General features: G+C 38.3%; 1 protein-coding gene across 1 annotated transcript in view; it reads right to left on the reverse strand.

Moving 5' to 3' along the window:
• Positions 1–25,166, reverse strand: part of LOC149112337 (furin-like protease 1, isoforms 1/1-X/2) — a 67,739-nt gene that overhangs the window by 15,834 nt on the left and 26,739 nt on the right. The window contains exons 8-13 of the mRNA XM_089290162.1: positions 17,194–17,412; positions 9,866–9,966; positions 8,296–8,405; positions 7,749–7,866; positions 6,211–6,539; positions 5,236–5,379 (exon numbers count right to left, since the gene is read on the reverse strand). Of these exons, the coding sequence (XP_089146288.1) occupies positions 5,236–5,379; positions 6,211–6,539; positions 7,749–7,866; positions 8,296–8,405; positions 9,866–9,966; positions 17,194–17,412 (1,021 nt within the window). The remainder of the gene's footprint in view (positions 1–5,235; positions 5,380–6,210; positions 6,540–7,748; positions 7,867–8,295; positions 8,406–9,865; positions 9,967–17,193; positions 17,413–25,166) is intronic.

A 25,166-nucleotide genomic window follows, 5' to 3' on the forward strand; every position in this document is an offset into this window, starting at 1 on the left:
CTAAGTATAAAGTCTGCAGAGCAAGAAGTGAGAGAAAGAGAATCGGTGACATAACAGAGTCTCACAGCCGGTCAAAAACTAAAAAAGTTCAGGAACTTTCTGCGACATGGCCAAAACAAGAACAGCTTAATTAAGTTTTTTAATGACTACTCAAGAAAGCCCCCAAGTCGAGAGAAGCTTGCCAACAAGGAGCTCTACACATGTGGAACCAAATGCTACAAACTAACGGCGGATATTGTGCAGGAACTAATCAAACTCTCATCTGGACAAGAAGAAGCCGACACTCGTCTCCTGCTGCACGCGAAACATGCTGCAACACCGCATGCGAAGGCAGTTATCATTTCATCCGAGGAAACGGATGTGCGCATACTATGCATTTCGTTTGCGCATGCAATCCCAATTCCTATTTATCAGAGATGCATTTCGCAACACCAAGCCAGGTATGTTGGCATCAGAAAGATAGCTGGTGTGCTTGGACGAGAAGTTTCCAAGGCACTTCTCGGACTTCACGCCTTTACGGGCTGTGATAGTGTGAGCGCTTTTGCGGCCATCGGAAAGGCTAGGCCACTCAAATTACTCCGCAGCAAGAACGAGTTCCAAGTCATGTTTCAAAACCTTAGGGAACAGTGGTCTATTACAGAGGAACTGTAGCTCGAGTCCAGCTTGAGTCGTTTGTGTGTGCTATGTACGGGATGAAGAAAAGCAATCAGGATGTCAATCAGTGCTGGTAGGTGGTGTTTTGCTCGAAAAAAGGTGAGGCTGAATCACATCAACTACCACTTTGTCGCGACTGCCTACACCATCACTGCCAGAGAGCCAAAGACCAGACCGCAGTCTGGAAGAATGCACTCACCAACAACCAAGTTCCAGGTCCAGCTGGCAATGGATGGGCTCTAGAAAGTGACGAGAGCGGTCAATGGCTGGATATAGTATGGATGAGTGGGTTGCCGGCTCCTAAAGCCGTGATCAAGCCTCTGGCGTGCACGTGCAAGAAGGTCTGCAAGAGCAACACGTGCGAGTGTATCCTGAATGGATTGAAGTGTGGTGATCTATGTCGTCTGGGGGACTGCTCAAACCAGCCCGATGAAATGTCATTTCAATCAGAGGAAGATAATGGTGATATTGACTTATTACTGGATATAGATTAGAGCGTCGTGCTCTCATTACATTTAGATAGGATGTCGTCCCCTACTTATGAGATCTCTGGTAAGCCTTGAGGAAGCTTAATTGTGAAGTCAAAGTCAAACCGGCATCGCTGGTAGAAACAACTTCCATCAGTTTTACAGTTGTGTTCCATGATGACCTCCCAAGCAAAACCAGGAGCACGGCAAAACTGAGTGTTCCATCACGGGTGTGCCACCGAATTGGTATGCAGCTTAAGTAAAGAAGAAAAAAAGCAAGAACAAGACGAAAACTGAATTGGTACAAAAACGGCCCATTTACATTGTCGCATGATTGCTTTTAAAGATTTTTCGTGATACGGAGGGGCGGTCATATCATCACAGCGAGTTTGGACCTGAAATGCTTTGAAAGTTCCAAGCTTAATTCATTACCACAGGGTACCCACGACCTAAAAATCGTAGACACAGCACAAATTATTTAGATGAGTATCTACAAAATATTTTCCTATATCATTTTTGGAAAAGATCCACATTCATTATGAAATTAAAAAAAAACTTGCGGGTAGAAATTAATTTTTCGAATATTTCTTGTAATTCAGTGGAAGTGACATCATAAAATCATACTGTTTATTCTTTACATTAACTCACAATCATTATTTCTTAAATGACAACATTAACCTTAATTTGGCACTTTAGATCGAATTCCTGTGTCTGCAATGAGATTTCAATGCATTCCCCGGGCTAGTTCAGATGGGGTGCCTATTGCCCAGTTCAAGGTCACGTGACAGCTTAAGCTACCAGTACAGACTTGCTATCATATATTTTTGGGTTCTACTCATGATAAGCTTTAATTTGATATGTGATAGCATTTGCCACCTCAGGTGGTACCGAATTTCGTCTCGGCCCATGGACTAAAAGTTAACGGAGACCATCGCAAGTCCTTTCATCTACTAGCGACTCGTTGGCGACTCCGGTCAACCAGTACTCCCCCTTGTCTTCAGAAAATATCAAAAAGTTTCATGATGGAACTGATCTCACCGCCAGAATCGATAACGATTATCAGAGCGAATTCACAGCCACCTTAAATTTTCCAAATGTTTAAGGTGGTCCTCAATCTGCCTCCAACTTCTTTTTTACACTTACCAAAAACTCAAAACCTCACATGTTGGTTGCAATTCGACTACAAAAGGGTTACGAGAGTCGTTCTTGGATTACAAACCCATAAATCTAAAATTAAGGGTGCTTTAAATGGGTTATTCTTTTGTAATAGTAATCATTTGTGTCACTAAAATGGCCGCCACTTGCTTACCAATGTTTGGGCATTTGTTTGGTACAATTTTTGTAGCATCGATGGGAGGCGGGTGACCACAAGCTGGATGGAGCGGTCCGGGTTTGAGCCCTGGTCAGGGACATTGTGTTGAGTTCTTGGGCAGGACACTTTACTGTCACAGTGCTTCTCTCCACCCAGGTGTATTAATGAGTACCAGCAGGAGCATGTGATATGCTCCTGGTACCGGCAAACGTTATGCTGGGGGTAACCCTGCGATGGACTGGCATCCCATCCAGAGGGGAGTAGAAATACCCCTAATCACTTCATGCTACAGAAACCAGAATAAGCTCCGGCATGATGAGCCATTAGGTTCACATTTAGACTTACCTTTACTTTACAACTAAAAACTAATCTTGATCCATCAAAGGAGAAATTCTGAAAAATGCTGCAAAACATTATGAGCTACATATTAGGTACCATACGAAATGAGACCACGCCACTGGGATTCATCTCGTTACAGAGAAAAAATATTCTCAAAAAGCTGAAAGATTAAATTCACGTCTTGAAATGTCTCCGTCTCGTAAATATATTTATTAACAATGAAACGCTGTAAAAAGAGAAATATTTCTTGGTTCTTTGTACACTCGATACGTGACAATTTTATCAGTTTTATCACTTCTCGGGTTGCACAAGTGACACAAAGCACGTGATCGATAGCTTGCTTTACACCGCTAGGTTACAAAAATAAGGTTATGTACTGAGAGAAATTGTGTGCATGCTGAGTAGTTCTAGCCTTTGGATTGTATCACATCAGTCTTTTTTCTGTTTGAAATCATTGCATGAAAGGTTTTTTTGCAAAACTCCGGCGCTGAAATATAAGACCACAAAATAACGTAAAAAGAATGAAGGGAAATGTAAAGAAAATTTATAGCAAAAAGTGTAATATGCATTTAAAAAATCACGATTGTAGTGGAAAGTTAATTTGTTTAAAGTGAATGGGCACCCTTTTTGTTTCCCTTGTTAAAATCGTTGAAGGGGAAACTTGCAGATGGGATAAAATTAAATGTTATTGCGGCTGTATAGGGAAGATATTTGTTTACAAACATTGTTTTTGTTATTTAAATGTTCAAAGCGTTAAACAAAAAAACTCTTTGTTTCACCAGCCTATAGTTCTCTTATTGGCATATTAATAATAGGTGACATCACTGATATCTTTGCTATAAACGCTAGTCAAAGCATGGTTTCCATTGTTTGACTTATTTGCATCACCTATGATTGAATTGTGCGATATCTTTTCGTTAGACAACCATTCAATCCGTGCAGTTTTTGTGCGATTTCTGGTGCCCTGACTGTGATATTATACAGGTCACGTTTGGATTCTTTCAAAATTTTCCTTATCACTTACGGTGTGAAGGGTCGCAGACGTGTGTCCTCATGGCTTTGAAATAAAACTTGTTTGCCTTGAACGTCGTATAAAATCTTTCGATTCAGTTTTTGGAAACGGGTGACAAAATCCTATCAAGTGACCATTGTGTGACAGACAAATTAGTCGACATCGGACGCGATATTTACATTTCAGCATGCAGCATGAGTGGGGAGAACAGAACATAAGCATTTCGCTTTAGCAAGCAAGGGACTGATGCTGGAAGGCTTCACTACTTTTATGGATTGCTGTTTAAGAACAAGGGAGAGGAATGTGGTGGATTATCTCGGAGTCATTGATTGAATGTCAATAAGAAGACGATGTGCTTTTGCCAAACTCCACGCGTCGCAATGGTTATCGTGTAGGATTGTGAATGTACCAATACTTAAGTTTTGAATGTAATATCTTCCAAAAGGTGTGCTAAACATGACTTTTCTGCTATAGTTTAAGTCCAAACAACGAGGAAATCAAATGCAAGAAGACATTTTCATGTTGCTTTTGATTATCTGGTCACAGGCACGTGCTTATTGTTTTCGTTTCTAGCAGGGTGGTGTTGTGATTATCACGATTTTGGGAGCGTTAGTACTCAGCGCTGACGAAAAGCCCGAAAATAATTTTTACACCAGGTTTTACACTAACATTTCCTCTTTCAAAACGTCAGAATTTTAGGTGTTTCGGTTTTTTACCGGGTAGCGAATTTGCCTATTGAAAAAGTGTGCATAATTAGTAATTTTGAGGAAGCAAATTTTAGTGATTTCAAGCAGCTCGTCGTGACCTTGAAAATCAACCCACAGAAGTATAATTGGCCTCAAAAGACTTGCAAACCCCTCAACAATAAATTCCCAGGCTGAAACTGGAGTGTTATTGTGATGCGGATTGAACAGAGCGAAGTTTATGATAGGGTATGAGTCACTGAATTTTGCCTGTTCTTGACCAGATGTGTGGCGGTAACGAATTTGTGATTTTTTGGCGGGTTTACGAAACTATTTCAAGAAAAAGATCCCATCACGTCTCTAGGCTTACAACAGGCTATCTCTGGGAAGAATATGAAAAATTTTGATTTCTCATCATGTGCCACATATTTTCGATATGGCTCAGTGGACATTCCCTCTTAAATCAATAGCATAGCTGATTATGTAAATAAACAACTAATTAACTTAATTCACAGTTTTTTTTCACTGTGCTGAATGCGTAACTCAAAACAAACGTTAGGCTTTACAGGGCAGACTATACTATATCATGAACTCAACAATTTTTTTTGCAGAAAGTAACGTGGCAAGTTAAAAATGCAGAAATGTTGTAATGGAAAGAAATTGAAGGTGCCCTTGGAATATTGTAAGGCGGAGTTGTATTTATTATAATTAAAATGCATTTAGTCACAAAATTATCCAAAGAGACAAAGAGAGAAATGACAATCTTACTTGCTTTTGTTGGTGGTGGAGGTGGTTTGGCATTAGATGTCTTCCCTGCTGTATGTAGAGTGACTGGTGTAGGGACATGAGGATTACTATCGAGTGGGTTGTCGGTTGTCCCATGTAAAATTAGTGTCCAGTTGAAAAGTGTTCCTTTTAAACAAAATGCAGCGTTAAGCTCCAAATAAAGAAAAATACAACAACTAGAAAGAAATGTACAGAGGATAATACGGGGGCGCGCGTAGATATGGAATATCTCTTCGAGTCTTCAGCTCAGTATCTCACGAGTGAGTGCATCGAACAAGTGTGATGTCAAGTTGAACACGAGAAGAGATATTCCACATCTATAAGCAACCATGTATTATTTTGATTATTATGTAAACATACTGAAAACGACGTTTTTGAAGATTTTCTGAAGATGTCCGACTACTTTCCGAAGATTTCCAAAGATTCTCCAAAAATTGTCCAAAGGCCAGTTGAACGTTTCCGCACATTTTCCCAAATTTTCTGAAGATTACTGAAGATATCCGAAGATAACCGAAGGCTGCCGAAGACTTTCAAGGTAGATCCGAAGATGTTTCGATCAATACACCAACAAATCTAAGTACAGTCTAAGGGTCAAACATGCTATCAGTGAAGTCAACAATATCTTCACTAGTAAGGATATGGAAAATAAGCCACCTGAGTGCCAGATGTGGTTTCATATGAATTTTATGAGTGGTATATTTTCCAATAAAATACTCATGGTTATATAATGATATGATATGATATGATATGATACATGATATGATGATATATGATATGATATGATATGATATATGATATGATATATGATATGATATGATATAATATATGATATATGATGTGATGTGATGTAATGTGATGTGTGATATGATGTGATGTTCACGCCGCACACAATGCAAACACACACAAAAATAAGAATGCACTGCTCATTCTTGAAAATAACATATAGGCATAGCTAACCTGTGTTATCATGATCCAGTTTTGCGTTTTCCAGTGTCAATCTCCATCGGCCAACGGCATTCTCTCCCCAGTGATGTAAGGACATAAGAACCCAATTTAGATCTTTAGCTCCGAAGGAGCTGTCAGACATCCTATAGTGTGTAAGGTTGGACACAGTTCCTTGGGGTGATATAAGCTTAATCAACAGTTCGCCACGCAGTTTGTAGGTCAAATTAACACTGACCTCGACATGCTCTAAGTAACTAATAGCACCATTAGTGTTACCACAGAAATCACTCCAGTTATTCAAGTCAATCATTTCTTCCAACTTTCCTTTTGACGGGATTGGACTGAAACAAACAAACAAATGATAAATAAACAAATACATAAATAAATATATATATAGTTTACCATCGTTTGGTACACCATTTTTACACTGCTTACATATATATACATATACATATACATATACATATACATATACATATACATATACATATACATATACATATACATATACATATACATATATATATATATACATATCATCCCTAACTCAACCAGACTTAAGGCATTAAGAACACATTTCACAGTTGACGTTCTCAAAGAAACATTTTTGAGTAGCCCACTACGGCTGGAATAACATTACTATATTTGTTGGTCCATGGCAAGGCGTGAAATGTACTAGTAGAAAGTGCAAATTCTTTAATTTGGGTTTGTTTGCTTTAATATTTCCTTTGCCTTTTTCAACAATGAAGAATTCACAAAAGAGAATACAAAGGAAACAATGCAAATGGAAATAAACACGTGCACAATACAAGGGAAAACCCTTTTCTTTAATGGGTTTCATGGCTGTAGGCCAGTCATTAAAAGTGTATAAAGGCAATTTCAGCATGAATAAGTGAAAGATGAGTTTAATATTACAATACAATAAAGCAGCTAAAAAACTCAAAATTGCTTAGTTATTTCTTGGCTTGAGAAAGGGGAAGATGACTTTCAGTGAGAGTTCAACGACTGAAATACTTGAGTAGCCGATAAGACTGAATATTTGACCTCAAATGAATAGAACACAAGGATTGTGCTACTCAGCGGTGATGAAATTCCAGGATGTTTATCTTACTTTCCACGACCTACACATAAAACTTATTATTATTATTATCATTATCATTATCATCATCATTGTCATTGTCATTGTCACTGTCACCGTCACTGTCACTGTCACTGTCATTGTCATTATCATTGTTATTCTTGTTGTTGTTGTTGTTGTTGTTGTTGTCGTTATTATTATTATTATTATTTCATTGTATTTAAGTTCTTATTGGATTAAATTTCAGCGATTGGAGGTTTTGTTTTTCTTAATTGTCTTCCGGTAATTCCAGAGAATGGGACTCAACTGTTACGTCACTTCACAAAGACTTTTGCATACTTTACAGCAGACGAGGAAAGGTAAGCTGGCATTCTGCCAATGTAAAAGGCTACATGTGTGTATCGTATGTCGAGGTGATTTAAAATAATGGCCAGTGAAAATATAATGATCGAATGACAGTTTTGCATCATACCTATTTACACGAGGACCTGGTATGGAACACACCATGGCATTTGAAACCCTCTTCCATTTGAGTGCCACATCAACCATCTTGCTTGCATCCATAAGACCGAATCCAACATAATCGTTCACTGCATCAACAAACAAAGACTCAAAATGGAGGCACGTGTGCTGTAGTTACATGTATAATTTTATTATAATAACTTACCCTTATGCATGCATCGATGTGCGCATATTACTATTAATCAGGCTTTGAAGGGAATCTGTGCGATACAGATGATGTTGGCTACACCATTTACATTAGCACACTGAGGAACCTTATTCAATCTCAGACTAGTTAGATGTACAACAACAAACACTTGTAGCTGCAACCATTTTAGCAAAATGTCTTCAAATTATATCAATGTCGCTCTTTATATTCTTTTATCATGATTATTACTGATGCTGAATCACATACAAACCATTGAAAATTGCTTGCTTGCTTTCGATTGCTTACTAGGCTTGGCTCTCCTTAGATAGAGCTTCCCATTTAATCCCCCAACAGTTGAACAAAGACCCACCTTTGAAGCCAGCTCCATTCTGACTCCAACTGTTACCAGTAATTTTAATAGGATCTCGACGGGTGCTTCTTACAATGATGTGCTGCACATCTCGCCAAGTAAGGTCTGGACTGGAAAGGAATTACCCAATTACATCAACATCATTGCCCTTATATTTGCACCCAGGTTTATAAATGGGTGCTATTGAGCCAACAACTATCTGTTAGCCAACTAACTACCTGATGAGGAGGATGGAAGAGGGGATAATTTAGTTGTAGACTGGATTTAGCACCCCTATCAAGATAAAAAAGAAATGCTACTACTGTAATTCTATGTGACAGAAGTTCCATCTAAAGGCCAGCAACATTACTGAGACATGTGATGTGTGTCCATTGGATTGAAGAGTCTTGTTAATTACCCTAATTGTGCCACAGGTAAATTTACAGATTTATCTTGTTTTGGAACGTGGCCCTTAATTATAGGCAATGACACCATCTCATGGCCCAGGTACTTAAATTAAGCTGTAAATTATTCTTAATTTCCATTACTTCAGTTATTATACAACACTAAAAGTCTTCGTAATTTGCCTAGGACGTCTGGTAAAAGAGATAATAGGGTAAGATCAGTTCTGTCCGCAGTTTGGATACCCATGGGCTGATAACAGATGTGAAGAGAGTCAGTAGGAAGCTAAAAAATTATAAATAACAGATAATTTGAGTTGACATTGAATAAAAGGAGTTATCATTCCATGCATCGTTTGGCAGGGAGCTCAGCACAAAATCTGCACATACATGTAACTGTCCACAAATAACGGTCCGCTCATGCATATGTATAACCATCTGACAGTGATTTTGTTGCAGATGATATAAGATTAATATTCTGCTTATGCTGTTGCTGTGTCCAAAATGGAGACTCATTTTCGAGGGTTGTCAGAAAGAAAGGAAAACAAGAAAAGAAAAACAGCAAATACAGCATTGCAACTTCTGTAAGGCAAATCAGAGCACACCTCCCATTTGACAAAACTGTTTTGTGAAAAAAAAAAAAGTCACTGAATGATAATGAAAAACAGTAAAATATACAGCTCCATTTAAAAAAAAGGAGCTGACAGTGTCTTGCAGATCAAATCTTTGCCTCAGCATTAGACTCCACTAAATAATTGACTGTTCAATAACAAATAGCAATATTTTGCTCAACCTCCTTCAATAATAATTATTATTGTTAATTGCCTTAGAGTATACCTAGGAACTACTACAGTAGGACGACCTGCAAGCGTTCCTCGTATAAGCATGGTGGTTTCTGGAGGCCTCCTTACCATTCTTTTTGTTTACTAGTTAAACATTGTATATTTTTAGTATGTATTGTAAAGATATCATTTTAAGTTAACATTGTACAAATAGTTGTACAAGTATATCACTCTTTAAAATATTAGATCATAATAATATTAATAGTAATAATAAATAGTAACAATAACAGACTCACTACTCCAGTATATATTATATATGTTTTTGCATGACAAAGAAATTTAATTTGTTAATAAACAAAAGTAAATAATTATCATGGCTTGAAAACCAAACAAATATGACCAACTTACTTTGCACTTAGCATCAAGGCTATAAGTCCAGAGGCCATTGCCGTGGCAGCAGAACTACCTCCAAAGTTGTCTGTGCAAGCCTTATTTGTATCAGCAGTGATCTGTCAAGAGATAAGTATTATGCTTGTGTTAAGATTCCCTGTGATCACTGATGATCTCTAGAGCCATTACAATCATTGATACATGTATTCAATGAAGAGGCCACCATTGAACATAACTTGACAAAATAGGAGTAACAACCAGCTGGTTGCATGGGATATTGTTTGTTGTTTTTCACTGCTAGTTTATCTGGTCAAGATACACTTATTTAACTCAACATGACTTAGCTGACTCTCACAAGAAAACTATATCCATTCAGTATCTTTTTCAAGGTGTAAATGTTTTTAAACCTTTTCGCGGTAAAATCCGCCATTTTGAAAATGGGTCACACTGATAATTGAGGGTGACATAAAGACATTTGAGTACACGTACACAGATATCAGGTATTCAGTTGTCAACATTAATATCTCTCATAAAACTTCGTTTTTGCATTATTTGCAAATCGTAAACCTAAGATATAATATTAGGTGGTGTGGAAAATCATGAGGTAGATTTTTTTTCACATTTAACGTCTACGTGTACATGTTTTTCCTGTAAACGTGACAAAAAGGAAAATGAAAATAATGCATTTAAGCAATGAAGGCACAGGAAACAGGAAAAATTCTAAGATTTCAAAAATAACAAAATCTCCCATGCTAAAGGACAGTTTTAAAACATTGCCTTTGCTACTATAGCTTGTACATGTAGGCCAATGCACATTCCATGTACATCCCATCATTGAAAGCAAAGTACACCAAGGTGTTCCAAATTCTATGCGGAGCAGCCCATACATGTATGTAGTCTAAAATGTATCATAAATATTAATAACAAACTGATCCCAGTGACTCATTAAGTATAACGAAGGTATGCATAAGTTACATGAGACTAAGCCATCGACCTGAGATTTGAAAATGTACTTTCACATATTATTAGTTCAGCTAAAGAGATACTACAACTGTATCTACATGCACCAGTTGTCTGTCACTAAAATGATTGACAAAAACAATTTTGTTTTAGGCACAGATATTGATTAATCCGTAATAATTACAAATTACCAAATGGTCTTGATAGCAATAATTATTTATAATTATTTTTAAAAATACAATAACATGCTTTTCAGCTTTTGGAGCATTTCTCGATGTCATCATCAGCCATCAAGAATATACATACTTTGATACAATTTATAGAGTGATCAGTTAATTTATACAACTGCCTATACAATGATTCTTTATAAATTCAAATAGCCACTACATTAAATGTAAACTGATGTATTAACCAACCAATAATAACACAGAAAGAAACACTAGCCAAAAATAAATGGTTAAAGTTGGTATACTAATTTAAACGCTGAAAGAACAAATGTTTTTTTCACAGATTGCTTCAAGACGTATTGTTTACTGTTCATCAATACAAAGTCATAGGCAGAATGTGCAGAGCGAGAGAGGGAGGGAGGGAAAAAAACAGACCGCGCTGATAGATTCCTTTGCTCGGATCACGAAAATAATACGTAGCATTCGTATTATTATTTTTTTTGGTTGCTTTATGAAACCAAATATCTCAAATTATTTTATACTTAGAAGCCATTCGAGCCAAGTTAAGTAACAAAGGCACAAGGTGCGATTCATAACGGTTTCGGATATTGTCTATGGATACTTCTGCTTTGATTAATTCTGCAAAATTCAGAAGAGTTTTCCAGGTCTGAGTTTTCGAGACACCTTATGAGACCTTTGAATCAGCAAAAAAATCATCTCAAGTTTCATAGCAAGTGGCCGTAAGTATATTGCGTGCATGAGGTAATAAAGGACGGAAATGGAACAGAAAACAAGACGATGTACAAACTTGTGACGATACAAACAACAACAATGAATGCAAAAAAGATTTCCGCTGGCAATCCTGACCTAGCAAAGATTACACGTATTGAGATGTTTATTCCAGTTCACTGATAGCAAAGAGGTTTCCTCGTAACCTGTGTTTCCGCATTGTTTACATTCAGCTCCACCAAATAGACATCACCTCTGACAACTTTCCTTGACCACCTCGTTTGCATACTAATAATTGAAGAAAAACTGACCCACCACCCACACTGCTAGGCACTTTTTCTGATCCGAAAGAACAGTTTTATGTTTTCAAAACCAAGGAGAAACCTTCAAGTAAGATCGACAATGTGAAGTTGTGTACTCTGACATGTGAATTTGTAACGCAACACAACTTCCGAAAACGAGAAATCAATGTAAACAAGGGGTTACCAGGACTAGAAGTCCCAAAATTAAATTTAGAGTATAGCTTCGCTCACTATTAACTTGCAGTTTGTTCTGTTTAACAGCAAAAAAGACCAGCAAACTGAAGATTCACTTTTTTATGCCACAGTAGCGTGACATTAAAAATAGAATTTTTGCGGAAAAATATAGCCTAGATAATGGTAACAATTTGGCGAGTTTGAAATGTTTAAATAGGTTAAAATGACCATATCACAGCTTAAATATTCTATTCTGTAGTTCAGCTAATTATTTTTTGCAGCTCTTTCAGTAAATCATGGATAGCAATCGCAGAAATTCAGAATAAGGTGATATTCTTTGCTAAATGTTTGGCGGGAAATTTTTCTGACAATTGATTTTTTTCGTGACTTTGCAAGACCAATTAATCCAGTTCGCTTGTAGATACCAATTTTAACTAAACTGGATATTGATAACGGTGTAAAAGACTATCACAAAAATGTTTTTCTGTGGAAATAAACTGCCGCACTTTTGAAAATGACTCACTGAAAATGGCTAAAATTTGGTTCACGCTCATTAATGATTTGGAGGCGATATGTGGCACCTTGTGAAAATGGTAGAATTAAAGAAAAAGACCTCTAATATACCTCAGTGAGCTAATTAGGGGACAAATATACATGTATCATCGCATGAAAATAAGAGTTTCTAGAATTTGTACGAAGTATCTCTTAGGCTCACCTACAGTTGCCCGAAATTTCGGCCATTTTAGACCGCTTGAGAGGCCAAAATCATGATGTGGTGATATCTCGAAGAAAAACGAATGCCGACCTCGGCAAATGTCATGGTTGTTAATCTTTTCAGATAGCTTTTATACTGTGAAAAGATGAAGGTAAATGGCCGACCTTGATCTTTTGGTCCTGCCTGGTTTTCTTTGACAATGACACTTAAATAACCATTGAAGGTTTTCTACAATGACCCAGGATAAAGCTGGCTTATACAGGGGCTAAAGGCCACGCCAATTTAATTTTAGCAAAGTTCTCAATCGTTTTGAAAATACAATATACTGATCACTCTTTAAAGCATAACTACTATATTCATTATATTGTATATGACTTATGATGATGTTTGAAACATCAAAACATGTTAAAACTTAGATTAATTTAAAGCATGTTTTGTTTTGTCTTGTGTTTTGTTTCTGTTTTGTTTTGTTTTGTTTTATTAATAATACAATTACTTGGAAGCACAGCTTTGTACACCGTCAAACAAAAAACTTTTAAGCTGTATTAACGGACATGTACACCAAATTCATCCAACTATATTTGACTTGTTTGACCTCCTTTATTGCCAAATTAATTAATGTCATGCAAAAGCCTACTTTAAAAAGGACCATTACATGATTCTGCCTTTGTTCTTAGCATTACCCTTGAAATCCTTAATCATGCATCTATACAGTATTTCTGAAAGTTAAAAGTTATGAAAAAGTAGAACTCTTTGCCAAATAAAAGATGTCCCTAAATGCTGAACAGACATTAAGGTGACCACATGGCCAATTTGCAGATTGAATTTCCTTAAGTAAACTCATACTGTAACTTTCTTTAATATTCTTCCACTTCCTTTGCTACAAACTCAGTTAATGCTAAAAAATGTAGCTAAAATTATTGAAATGATATGTTTTAGCAAATATCTGTAAATATTCTTGAACCCAACTTTAAAGTTAGGTAGCTATAATCATTGTGGTTGTGAAATCAAAATATACCCCAAGAAAATAAGTGATAGAATACAATTCAATCATGTTCATTTATAATACCAGCAAGAGCTTGAGTCAATGTTGATGGCAAAAAGAACAATCAGCTGTCAGTTGTACAGTATACCCTCAATGTCATGACAAGCCTGTTTTTTAAATATGTATGTATATATAATATATATGTCTGAATTTATGAAAACCGTGTTAAAGACTCTGCACCAAAATAGCGGGCATGTTTTTGAAAAAACGGTTAGAAAATGTACATAAATATGGTCATGTCGCACCGAGAGTGCTATCTACCTCGTGTACTCTTAATAGAGTCCATACCATGCCTATACAAGCCTTTAAAGTCGCTGCAAATGAGTCGAACGAGCCAAACAAAACTAAATTAGAGCTTAAATTGATCATTTGGTTCGCCGCGGCACTAATTTAGACAGGCTTAACCTCTGCGATTTCACCTAAATGACCTCACTATGTCTTTACTGTGGGTTAAATTAGCCAGTCACGCTAACAAGAGCATGGTAAGCAGTGGAATCGGTTATTTACCTCTATATTTCAGCCAAAAAGTAGCCGTTACGTGACATTTCATTTCAATATCTGACCGGATTCGCAAAAACATAGCCATAGAATTTGACTTGTCACTGATAATCTAACTTGCTACAATTCTGTCCTAGAGCTAGCTTTCCACAAGGCTTATCGTAGTTCAAATAGCAGCAAATAACTCTCCTGTATGCCTTTTGAGGCCAGGAAGACTAAATTCACCGTCTTTTCGTTCAATCATGAATTGTACAATTTAATTAAGAGTGCTTTTAACATGAAATTGGAGTCTAAATCAACACGAACGTACAGATATCAAAACCACGGCGGAGAGCTAATCTATCGCTTTCTAAAGGCCTGCATCGTCCTAAATGGACTGAGCAAGAGCTTCCTACATCGAGAATGGATTGAACTTCAGGCAAACTAGGCCATAGTTAGCAGTAAGCGAACACTCAACATGTTGTCGTTACGTCAATTATCGCCCGGAAGCCACGCAAATAAATTTCTTCCGCGCTAGCGAATCACAGACAGTTCTGATACTTAGCTAAGCCGAGAACGCCTAAAATTGATAAAACAAGGAAATTCTACTCACGATCAGCGCTTGAACTCATGTTCTTCTCTCTCCTCATGGCCATGTTTTGCTCGCAAATAGCAATGTCCCGGATGTACTTCAATTTTGTCGAGCGCGGAATGGCACATCCAGATTTCAACAGATTTTTTTTCGAAGTCTTTAGCTACATCAAAGTTCAAAGCAAATGACGCCAACAGCAGCTAGAAATGTCTAGTCCATTGCACGTCTAAGCCCTAAATTGATGCGGCGAAAGATTTTTGCTGTCTAAAGCAAGCACAACATTACCGCCACAGGGCAAACGGCCTTCTGTTACGGGACTAAATGTGACCCGTACAGTTTACACATGTCCTCAGGCCCGCCTCAGGTACGATAATGGACGACGCTTACTAGCAAATCGTTAGACTTGGGCCTTCACTGGACTTAATGATGTCCTCGGGCAGACTTCCTTTAGACAGCAAATACAGAACGCTAATCGGTCGCTCCTTGTCAGAGTCACCGCGCGAATTGAATTCAGACGAGTGTAGCCTGGGCTAAACTTAACGCAAATTGAAAAGGGGGGGGTCGATAAATAATGAAAAAAATACCTAAATAAATGAAACATGTGGCAAGGAGTTTCTACATTTCATGCTAGGTAAGATTTACAAGCTGCTGTCATAGCGAAAGCAGGAAAAAAACAAACAAACAAAGAAATGAAAAAAACAAATAAATCAAAAAACACCTGATTCAGTCTTTAACACCGTTTTCATAAATCCAGACATATATTTCAAGGGAACAAGACTGCATGACCCAGAAAGGTCAAAAAACGAGCGTGTCTAATTTCTGTCGATCTTTCTAACACATTTAGAGTCAAACTAGGGATACCCCTGAGCAGTTTAGGACATTCTGTGCCAATATATGTCTGAACTTATGAAAACCGTGTTAAAGACTTTGCCCAAAAATAGCGGGCATGTTTTTGGAAAATCAGTTATACAGATATAGATAGATAGATAGACAGACAGACAGACAGACAGACAGACAGACAGATAGATAGATAGATAGATAGATATAGTAGTGTATGATGGGAACAGAAATCGAAACAACAAAGAAATGAGTGAAAATGTGTTCAGCCGGGAATCGAACCCGGGTCTCCTGGTTACCGGTCAGATGCCTTACCAGTAGGCCACTGAACCAACCCCGCCATTCAGCGGAATTGGAAGGACCTTTAAGTAGCAGGCTCTGGGGAGAATCACACATTTTCTGCAGTTAGGATGGCATCACTCCGCTCAAGTTGATCAGCGATTCAGAGTAAATTTCCCCCCTCCCCCCCCCCAAATATGGAGTAATTGAATAGGATGAGCAGGGAAATCTGAGGGGAAATTTACTCTGAATCGCTGAATGGTGGGGTTGGTTCAGTGGCCTAGTGGTAAGGCATCTGACCGGTAACCAGGAGATCCGGGTTTGATTCCCAGCTGAACACATTTTCACTCATTTCTTTGTTGTTTCGATTTCTGTTCCCATCATACACTACTATTAAATATTTGTCAGAAATCACTGTGAATCGCCTTCGGAAGGGAATAGGTTGGTGATCCAAAGATAAAATGACGCAGTTAGTTGTAATTATTTCCCTGCTCATCCTATTCAATTACTATATTATATATATATATGTATATATGTATATATATATGTATATATATGTGTATATATATGTATATATATGTATATGTATATATGTATATATATGTATATATATGTATATATGTATATATGTATATATGTATATATGTATATATGTATATATGTATATATGTATATATGTATATATGTATATATGTATATATGTATATATGTATATATGTATATATGTATATATGTATATATGTATATATGTATATATGTATATATGTGTATATATATATATATATAAGGCCCACAACTAGTTTAAATCAAGTGCAGTGTATGAGGGGGTTTAAAGACAGCAGCTAACCAGCAGCTTTACACCATCACCCCAAGAGTGACATGCTCATCTGGCCATTTGAGGCCAGCACAGCTAGCTCAGCATGATCATTACTACTACATGTACATGTGGGTGGATGACTGAATCAACAAAATCAGTGAGATACAGCTGTCTACTCTTCGGAGTAGCTACACCTTTTATGGCATAATTAATAAAAAAAACATCTTAATCCAATATTAATTTTTGACCTACCAATGGACTGCTATCACCAAAGACATCTCTGCTGTAGGTTACTGCCATGATTCCAGCACAGTGCTCGCCATAGCCAGGAATTGCACCATCACTGTTAATTCCTGTAATGGCAATTGTGTATATACTGTTTACATAGCCATTGAATGCACAACTGTCTTCGACAATGATTCCACCATTTCCGGCAGAAAATACATAGATTGATCCACGGCCTGCACGACCCTATAGGTTAAACAAAAAAATAATACGTATAACAACTATATAAATAATTGATGAACTGCCAGATGAGAATTCCCAGGAACAACATGATATCTTCACACGTACCTTTCCCAGCGAAAGTGAAATGGTTTGGTATTTCATCGGTTTTTATACATTGTAAAATAAATTTAAAAATATAACATAATTATGTACAGTACTGTTCAAAGATAACTTTCCACCTCTCCTCTCATTTCTCGTGAAACCTATTTCATCTCTCTTGAGATGCACCTTGTTTCTCTCGATACACATCTTGTTACGCTCCAGAATTACTGAGCATTTAGTGTGGAATATATTACTCACAGTGGAGGTGCGTTGGCTTCATGGTTATTGCGCTCGTCCCCGGATCAAGCGGTCCGGGTTCAACCCCTGCCCATTGCTTGTGTTGTGTTCTCGCGCAAGATCCAAAAAAATGTTTTTCCATAAATAAAATCTACTAGTTTCCCTGATTACTTCAGTGAAAAAATTATCTCAATTGATAAAATCTTTGTTCACGACCAAACTAAGTGGGATCTGGATCACACTGCCAGTGACGTCACTTCGGGAACCAGGCTAAAACACTCAACAGACTTTTGACTGAGCTTCGTGGGTTGTCAAAACATATTTGGGTCATTTGTGATTCATATTTCATCAAAACTGGACAAGATATTTAGAACTGTATCATCTAATTCTACAATTCGGAGTCTAGCTACGATTTGGACAGCTGCGATGTACTGTAATATATTTTTTCTATTTTGAAGTGCGGTTCACCAGTCGAGATAGCCACATTGTAATTTAGGGCAGGATCGACAATTTGCCGGTCTATTTGGGGTATAAAGGTACAAATATTGGCTGAAGAGTTAACTTGCAGCTCTTAAAGAGTTATGAAGATGTCAACGAACACGTAGAGTTAGTAATTTGACTTTACGGAACGAGCAGATTTCGGAGTGTCAAAACATTTTTAGATTCAAACATTTCATTTCCCCGAAATACAAGTTAAAATGTGACGCAGTCGTAGTCCACTCCTGCCTACTTCTCCAGATCAATGATTAACAACAGTTTTACCATAAGAGATAAGTAGAGATGTCGGCAAACAGTATCCAAAGGTGAGGTAACTTTTCGCTTTCGTCATAATTGTTGACCAACCGTAGCATCTGCATAGTACGAACACAAGCTACACAAATTAATTTTGCATATTTCGTACTAGTAAATCGTGGAAAGTTCTTCGACAAGATCTTGAAAAGAGGTTCAGTATAGTATAACTTAAAAGAATACATTTCTCTTTCACTGTTATTTTGAATGAAATGTCCATTTTACATACGCTAACAACCTGCCCCGAGTTCTCGACTTATTAGTTTGCGTTTCGGTTGACTGAGAAGCGCATTCTTCTTTCAGCACAACAATCTCCGTCGGTAGCTATAGAGTCAAATCTTAATCATTTGTTTCACTTTCCTCATATATTAATAAATGCTTGCTTCATTCTAAGTTTGTACTTATTTCAATATTACAAACTTTGAAAATTCATACAAAATTAACGAAAATAACTATGATAATTTTTTCGCAGTGGTGATCAGGAGAAAAAAGAAATTTATATTAGCCTCATTCCACCCAGGTGTACAAATGAGTGCTACCGGCAAATTGAATGCTGGGGGTAAGCCTGCGATGGACTAGCATCCCATCCAGGGAGGAGTAGAAAGATTCCCAGTTGCTTCATGCTACTGAAACCAGGATAAGCTGCGTTCTGGTGGGTGACTTGGCCAGTAAGCAGACTTAACCTTTAGTTAACTTTTATATTACTTACAAGAAGCCGGTGTGCATACATGTTTCAAAAGCAACTGCCACTATGCTGTACCACCTGAAGTCCTATGCACATCGGAATGCATGAGCCCCACAGGCAGAACGCGTGAAGTGCCGGTGAGAGGAACGAAAGAAACTGTGCGGTTCACGAACAAACCTAGGTTTAAATTCTACCTCGGTCAAACAGACGAAAGGCTGACACAATAACATCTAATAGGTTATTGCTTGCTTATTGTTTTTCTTTGAATGGATTTTTACCCACATTTACAAATTACTGGGAACATATCATTAAAAGGAAACATGAAAAGCCACAGATGACTGGGCTTGGTCGTGCAGCAATAGTGTAGCACGAGCACCTTACTCATTTAATAAGTCAAAAAGAAAATTATCGTAATCACTAACTCGCGCAAATTCTTCTTGGAAAGTTTCGTGTTTTCCACTTACGCTATCATGGGACATAAAATAATTGACTCAACAGGACTGAGTGACACCAAATCATGCCAACTTTCTAAACACAGGTGCGGCACGTTTTTGCTGGTAAATTGCAGATTAATTTAACTTAACTGACAGTTCAGTTCATTCGTTTTCCTCAGGTTTTTGATCGATGGAATCAAGGTGCTGCCGGTGAAGTTTTGGAGCACAAATGCAACCAGTATTTATTTCGACTGTGATCAACGAATTGCTCCTCCTTCACAACAGTTCTTCTATCGATCTTCACGTCATCTTTACCTGGAAATTTTTGTACCGTTTCGAACATTTTGTTTCCTTGCTTCAAGAAGGACAAAACCCCTTAATTTAATGTATTTCGATGTTACCACTACATTCTATGACCTTCATAACAACTGCTTGCATTTTCCCTTTGGAAGATGTTAACTGTGGGAACAGTTAAATTTCATTAGCTTTTCCATTTAATTCAATTACATTTGTTGACTTTTACACTAACAACAAATAATTCCGTCCATACCTAGCCAAAGTTTAAATTGTCTGAAATCGATAGACAACAGTTTTCTAGCCAGAAAAATGCAAACCAAGAACTTTCTGTTTATTGACAAAAGTTTTAACTGAGCGATAAATAGATGTTTTCTGTTTCACATGCCCTGGCGTAACACCATTTATTGGAGGCTTTGAAATCTCTCCTCGTTTGTTGAATACTGCCATTTTTTTCTGTGTCAGTGAGAAAGCAGAATATTTCCTAATTCGTGCTTGATTTTTTTTTCTTTAAAGTGTCACTGAAACGAAATTTTTGTATGTGAGATTCTTGCTTAGTAATAAAGTTTCAACCTTAACATCTTAAGGACAACTCAGAACTGTAAAGCAGCTAATAACAGTAGCCTTAGACATGAAGAGGTCGAGAGTTGATCCTGGGGCTTTCCAGTCTATTTAATTGGATATTTGCAGGATATTTTATGTAAGCAAGCAAACGAGTGGGAGTTCTTAAATCGCAAAATGATCGGGACTATTGGTGAAATGGCCAGCACTCAATTAAACAATATCTACACTCATAAAGTAAAAAAGACATGAAAACAGGAGAAAGCGGCTTTTGAAAATATTATCCGGACTGCTGCTGCACGAATCGCAGCGACAACGCTTCGAGTTTTCGAGTCGCTTTGTGAGTTTCACAGCGGACGAGATTGTGCCAGTGACATTTAGCCCAGTTGTATCTGCTACGTCCTACAAGTTATCACAACAGCAACAATTCAAGAAACCCTCTTCTTTTATATGAGGGAGCGAATTTAAACTATAAAGGTAAACTAAGCTGCCACGACCCTACAGGTATGTTTTCAGGAAACGAGAGAAAGCGTGACAATGTCGGCAGCGAAAGGCCATATATGCAAATTAGTTCAAAGTCTGTATAATAAACCTTCGAAAGGAGTGTAAACTAGTGACGTTTTAACGAATTGTTTTGAACTTGGATACTATTAAATGAAGATCATAGACATAAGTATGTGCTAAAGAACTCAAAGTAATCCATCGGCCGTAAAATATTGCAATTGGGAGATACGTGTAAAAGAGAAGCGAAATTCCCACTTTGTTTACACTGATACGTAAGCAGCGATAAAGCAAACCCTGCTGCGGATCACAATTTTCAAAGATACATTTTGTCTATCACAAGAACTCTCACTTATTAGGATCATAAAAAGATGCCCTCTGTGTGCAAAGAAGTACTCGACTCAAAGCTTGTGGACCGTTAATGACTTCGTGATTGTGCGGATGGCTGATGCGCTTACGGCTTTTAATGCAGTAAAGTTGCCGAGGATATATTCGAAGCTTGTTAATAGACCTTAGATAAACGTGAGAATCCAAATTTCAGAACCAGGCTGAAAACAGACGATGAAATATCCTGTTTAGGCTTCAAGACATGATATAAAAGTTCCCACACTCGTCTTCGAAATCTCCAATCGAGTACTCAAGATGTTCGAAAAGTATACTGAGCTGTTCTAATCTGTAGCATTTATTTTGGTGAATCTACACTCTCTGGCTCCCTCCAACGTTTATGATGTGTATTTCCTGTCAAGGCTGGACAGAAATTACAAGGTGCAAAACTAGTAGGTATCGACAATATGAAAAATAAACTTGAATAAATCAAGTGAAAACAAGAGAGAATCTATCGCGCTTCTTGCGTGAATACAACCAGTGACGTCACAAGGTCCTTAAACTCGGTTCCAGAGCCCGGACACAGTTTTGCTCCAAAAAGTCGATTTCAAAAGCTAAAAAAAAACACTTTTCGTTAGGATTTGACAGAAATAAAGTTCACCATTACTTTAAGCACGTTTGAAACTATAGATTGGCATAATAAAAGAGAGTACGAAAATTTCGTTTCAGTGGTACTTTAAGGAAAATTTTGCGACATCACTCGACACTTATGCCAGCAACATTGTTACGAGTATCGTTGCAGACCAGGGTTGTTTCCAGACAAAACTTATTTCCGTAAGGTAACTTCACGAATTTACAGCACTAAGCTTCTTCAAATTTGAATCAATCTCTCTTATAGAAGAACCTCTCGCTCTAATATACACGAGGCTTAAAGTTCTAAAAACTTCTATTTGGAACTAAATTAAATAGTTTCACACAGTTTCTAACCTGAGTAATGACATAAGGATTAGAATGTTCTGGAATGTTCTTATACAAATTGGTCACGGCTGAATGACTTCCGGTTCTAGATTGTTCTAGAACTTGACTCAGACAATTTTTTGTAACATAACCCCCTCTTTGAGAAGAAATTTACAAAATTTCTGCATAACAACGAAAAATCATCTATGTGGATAGGCAGTATACACTTCTTCCAGCAATAAGCTTACTCCAGCACACGACTTAGGTAATCGGCTCCCACGTTGTCTGATCCCTTAATAGCTTCCACTTTCATATTGTAGCTCTGTAAGAACATAGCCCACCGCATCGACCGGTTGTTAGTGAACTTTGCACTGTTCATATACTTGAGAGGCTCGTGATCGGTCTATAGTACAAAGCGCACACCAAACAGATGCATATGGAATCTCTTGATACCCCACACGACCGCTAGGCACTCTTTCTCTATCGTAGAATAATTAAGCTCTGCATCACTCAACTTCTTACTTGCGTAACAGATAGGAAACAATTTTCCCCCATGCTCTTGCATCAGAACTGCACCGATCCTGTAGTCTGAAGCATCTTTTCTTAGAACCACGGTCTTTTCAGGATCCGGTAGTCGCAAGATTGGATCACTAGTGAGGATCTTGATGGTTTGATAGGCTTTCTCCTGGGCGTCACCCACTCTACTTTACTTGGTTAACCCTTTCATGTAAGGTCAGAAAGGGGAGCCGCAACAGCGGCAAAGTTTGGGATGAAATCTCTGTAATATCCTGCCAGTCCCATAAAGGAATGAACCTGCTTCTTGGTTGTTGGTCTCGGAGCTTTTCTGATTTTGGCGACATTATTCTCATGGAGACCAATTAAACCCTGCTGCAATTGATGGCCGAGGAAATCAATGCTGTCAACACCAAAGATACACTTGCTCAGTCTAATCGTCATGCCAGCTTGAGCTAGGCACCTAAACAGCTCTCGGAGGATCTTAAGGTGCTCCTCGCATGTACCGGTGTGGATCAGGATATCATCCCAGTAAAACTCGACATTCTTCATACCTTAGAGCAATTTCTTCATTCCACGCTTCAGTGTAGCCGCAGAATTCACCATGCCGAAAGGCATCTTCAGAAACTCATACGAACCATCTGGGGTAACAAAGGCCATCTTAGGAATATCTACTTCCGGTATTGTAACTTGCCAGTATCCTTTCCTAAGATCGATCTTCGAAAAGAACTTGTCTCCATTTAACTTCTGAAACAAGTCAACAGCTGCTGGCACGGGCTCGGGATCGAAGACGGTTAGCTTGTTGAGCTTTCGGTAGTCCACGCACACTCTGTTACTACCATCCTTTTTCTTTACAACCACCACCGGGGAGGCGTAAGGAGAATTAGACTCTCTGATAACTCCCATCTTCAACATGTCATCTATATCTTTCTTCAGAGATTCCCTCATACTATACAGAACAGGGTACGGCTTAGACGTGACGGGCTCATCGGATGTGAGGTTGATGTGATACTGCACAAGGTTCGTGGTTCCGGGAGCCTCGGTGAACAAGCTTGAAAACTCTTGCGCCAAATCTAGAAATTCTCCCCGCAAAGTTTCGTTAAGGCCAGGGCCGGTCTTTACATCTGCAATGGATTCCTTCGACACATATCCACCAATCTCTAAGAAGCCAATATCATCATCATCTGGATCCAATTCTAGTTCACTCGGCTCACCACTGCAGGACACGCTTGTCATCAGACCCTCGGTGATTGCGGCTGCAGCCTCTCCAAGTTCCTCTTCTCGCTTGATGTACGCCTTTAAAAGGTTAGCATGGTGGACCTTCAGCTTGTATTTTACTCTCACCTTGTAATCGTTGATACCTACTACAGCGCTAACTTCGTAGGGACCTTTCCACTGCATCAGCAACTTGTTATGATCAGTCGGCAGCAACACAAGAACCTTATCTCCTAGCTGAAACTTTCTCACTTTGGTCTTGCGGTGCTAGTAGTGTTTTCCTTTCTGCTGGGCTTTCTGCAATTCTTCATGGGCAATTTTCAAGGTGTCCTCCAGCTTTTCTCGTAACTCAAAGACATACTGGTAGCTATCTTCACCTCCGGAGCCTTCTTTTGTCCACAGCTCTTTGAGAATGAACATGAGACCTCTTACAGCTCTCCCGTAAAGAAGTTCAAATGGAGAGAATCCTGCAGATTCCTGGGCGACTTCACGGTAGGCAAACAGGAGCGGGTTTATGTAGCAATGCCACATTCTTGGCTGCTCACTGCACAATCTCTTTAGTGTGATCTTCAGAGTTCCATTGAACTTCTCCGTCATTCCATTGCACACAGGGTGGTAGGGGGTGGTCGTTAACTGCTTAATACTCAAAAGGCGTGTAACTTCTTTGATGCAGTCAGATATGACCTGTGTGCCTAAGTCACTTAGAATCTCTTCTGGAATTCCTAGGCGGCTGAACATATCAACTAAGGCCTCAGCTACCGCTCGGTGTCAATATTCTTCAGAGGAACCGCTTCGGGGTAACCTGTAGCATAGTCCACGAGTGTGAGGATGTATCAGTGACCTGCTTCACTAGGTGGACTTATCGGGCCAATGAGGTCAATGGCTACCCGTTTGAAAGGCATGTCGATTAGTGGCATCTTCTGTAATGGCATCTTGGGAACCGATCCTTTATTTACCGTCTTCTGGCAAATGTCACACGACTTGCAGTGTCTGGAAATGTCACCTTGAATACCTGGCCAGTAGAATGCTTTTGGATCTTGTCAGTGGTTTTCTTGACACCCATAATTATGGCCTCCCATAATAGATTCGTGAGCTAATTCCGTCAGTTGACTTCACAAAGGCGTTGGTACCATCACTTGCCTAATCGGTTAACCGCCGTTTACATG

This window comes from Orbicella faveolata, unplaced genomic scaffold (genome assembly GCF_042242905.1).
Source record: "Orbicella faveolata isolate gen_17 unplaced genomic scaffold, um_ofav_v1 contig_2, whole genome shotgun sequence".
Lineage (NCBI taxonomy): Eukaryota > Metazoa > Cnidaria > Anthozoa > Scleractinia > Merulinidae > Orbicella > Orbicella faveolata.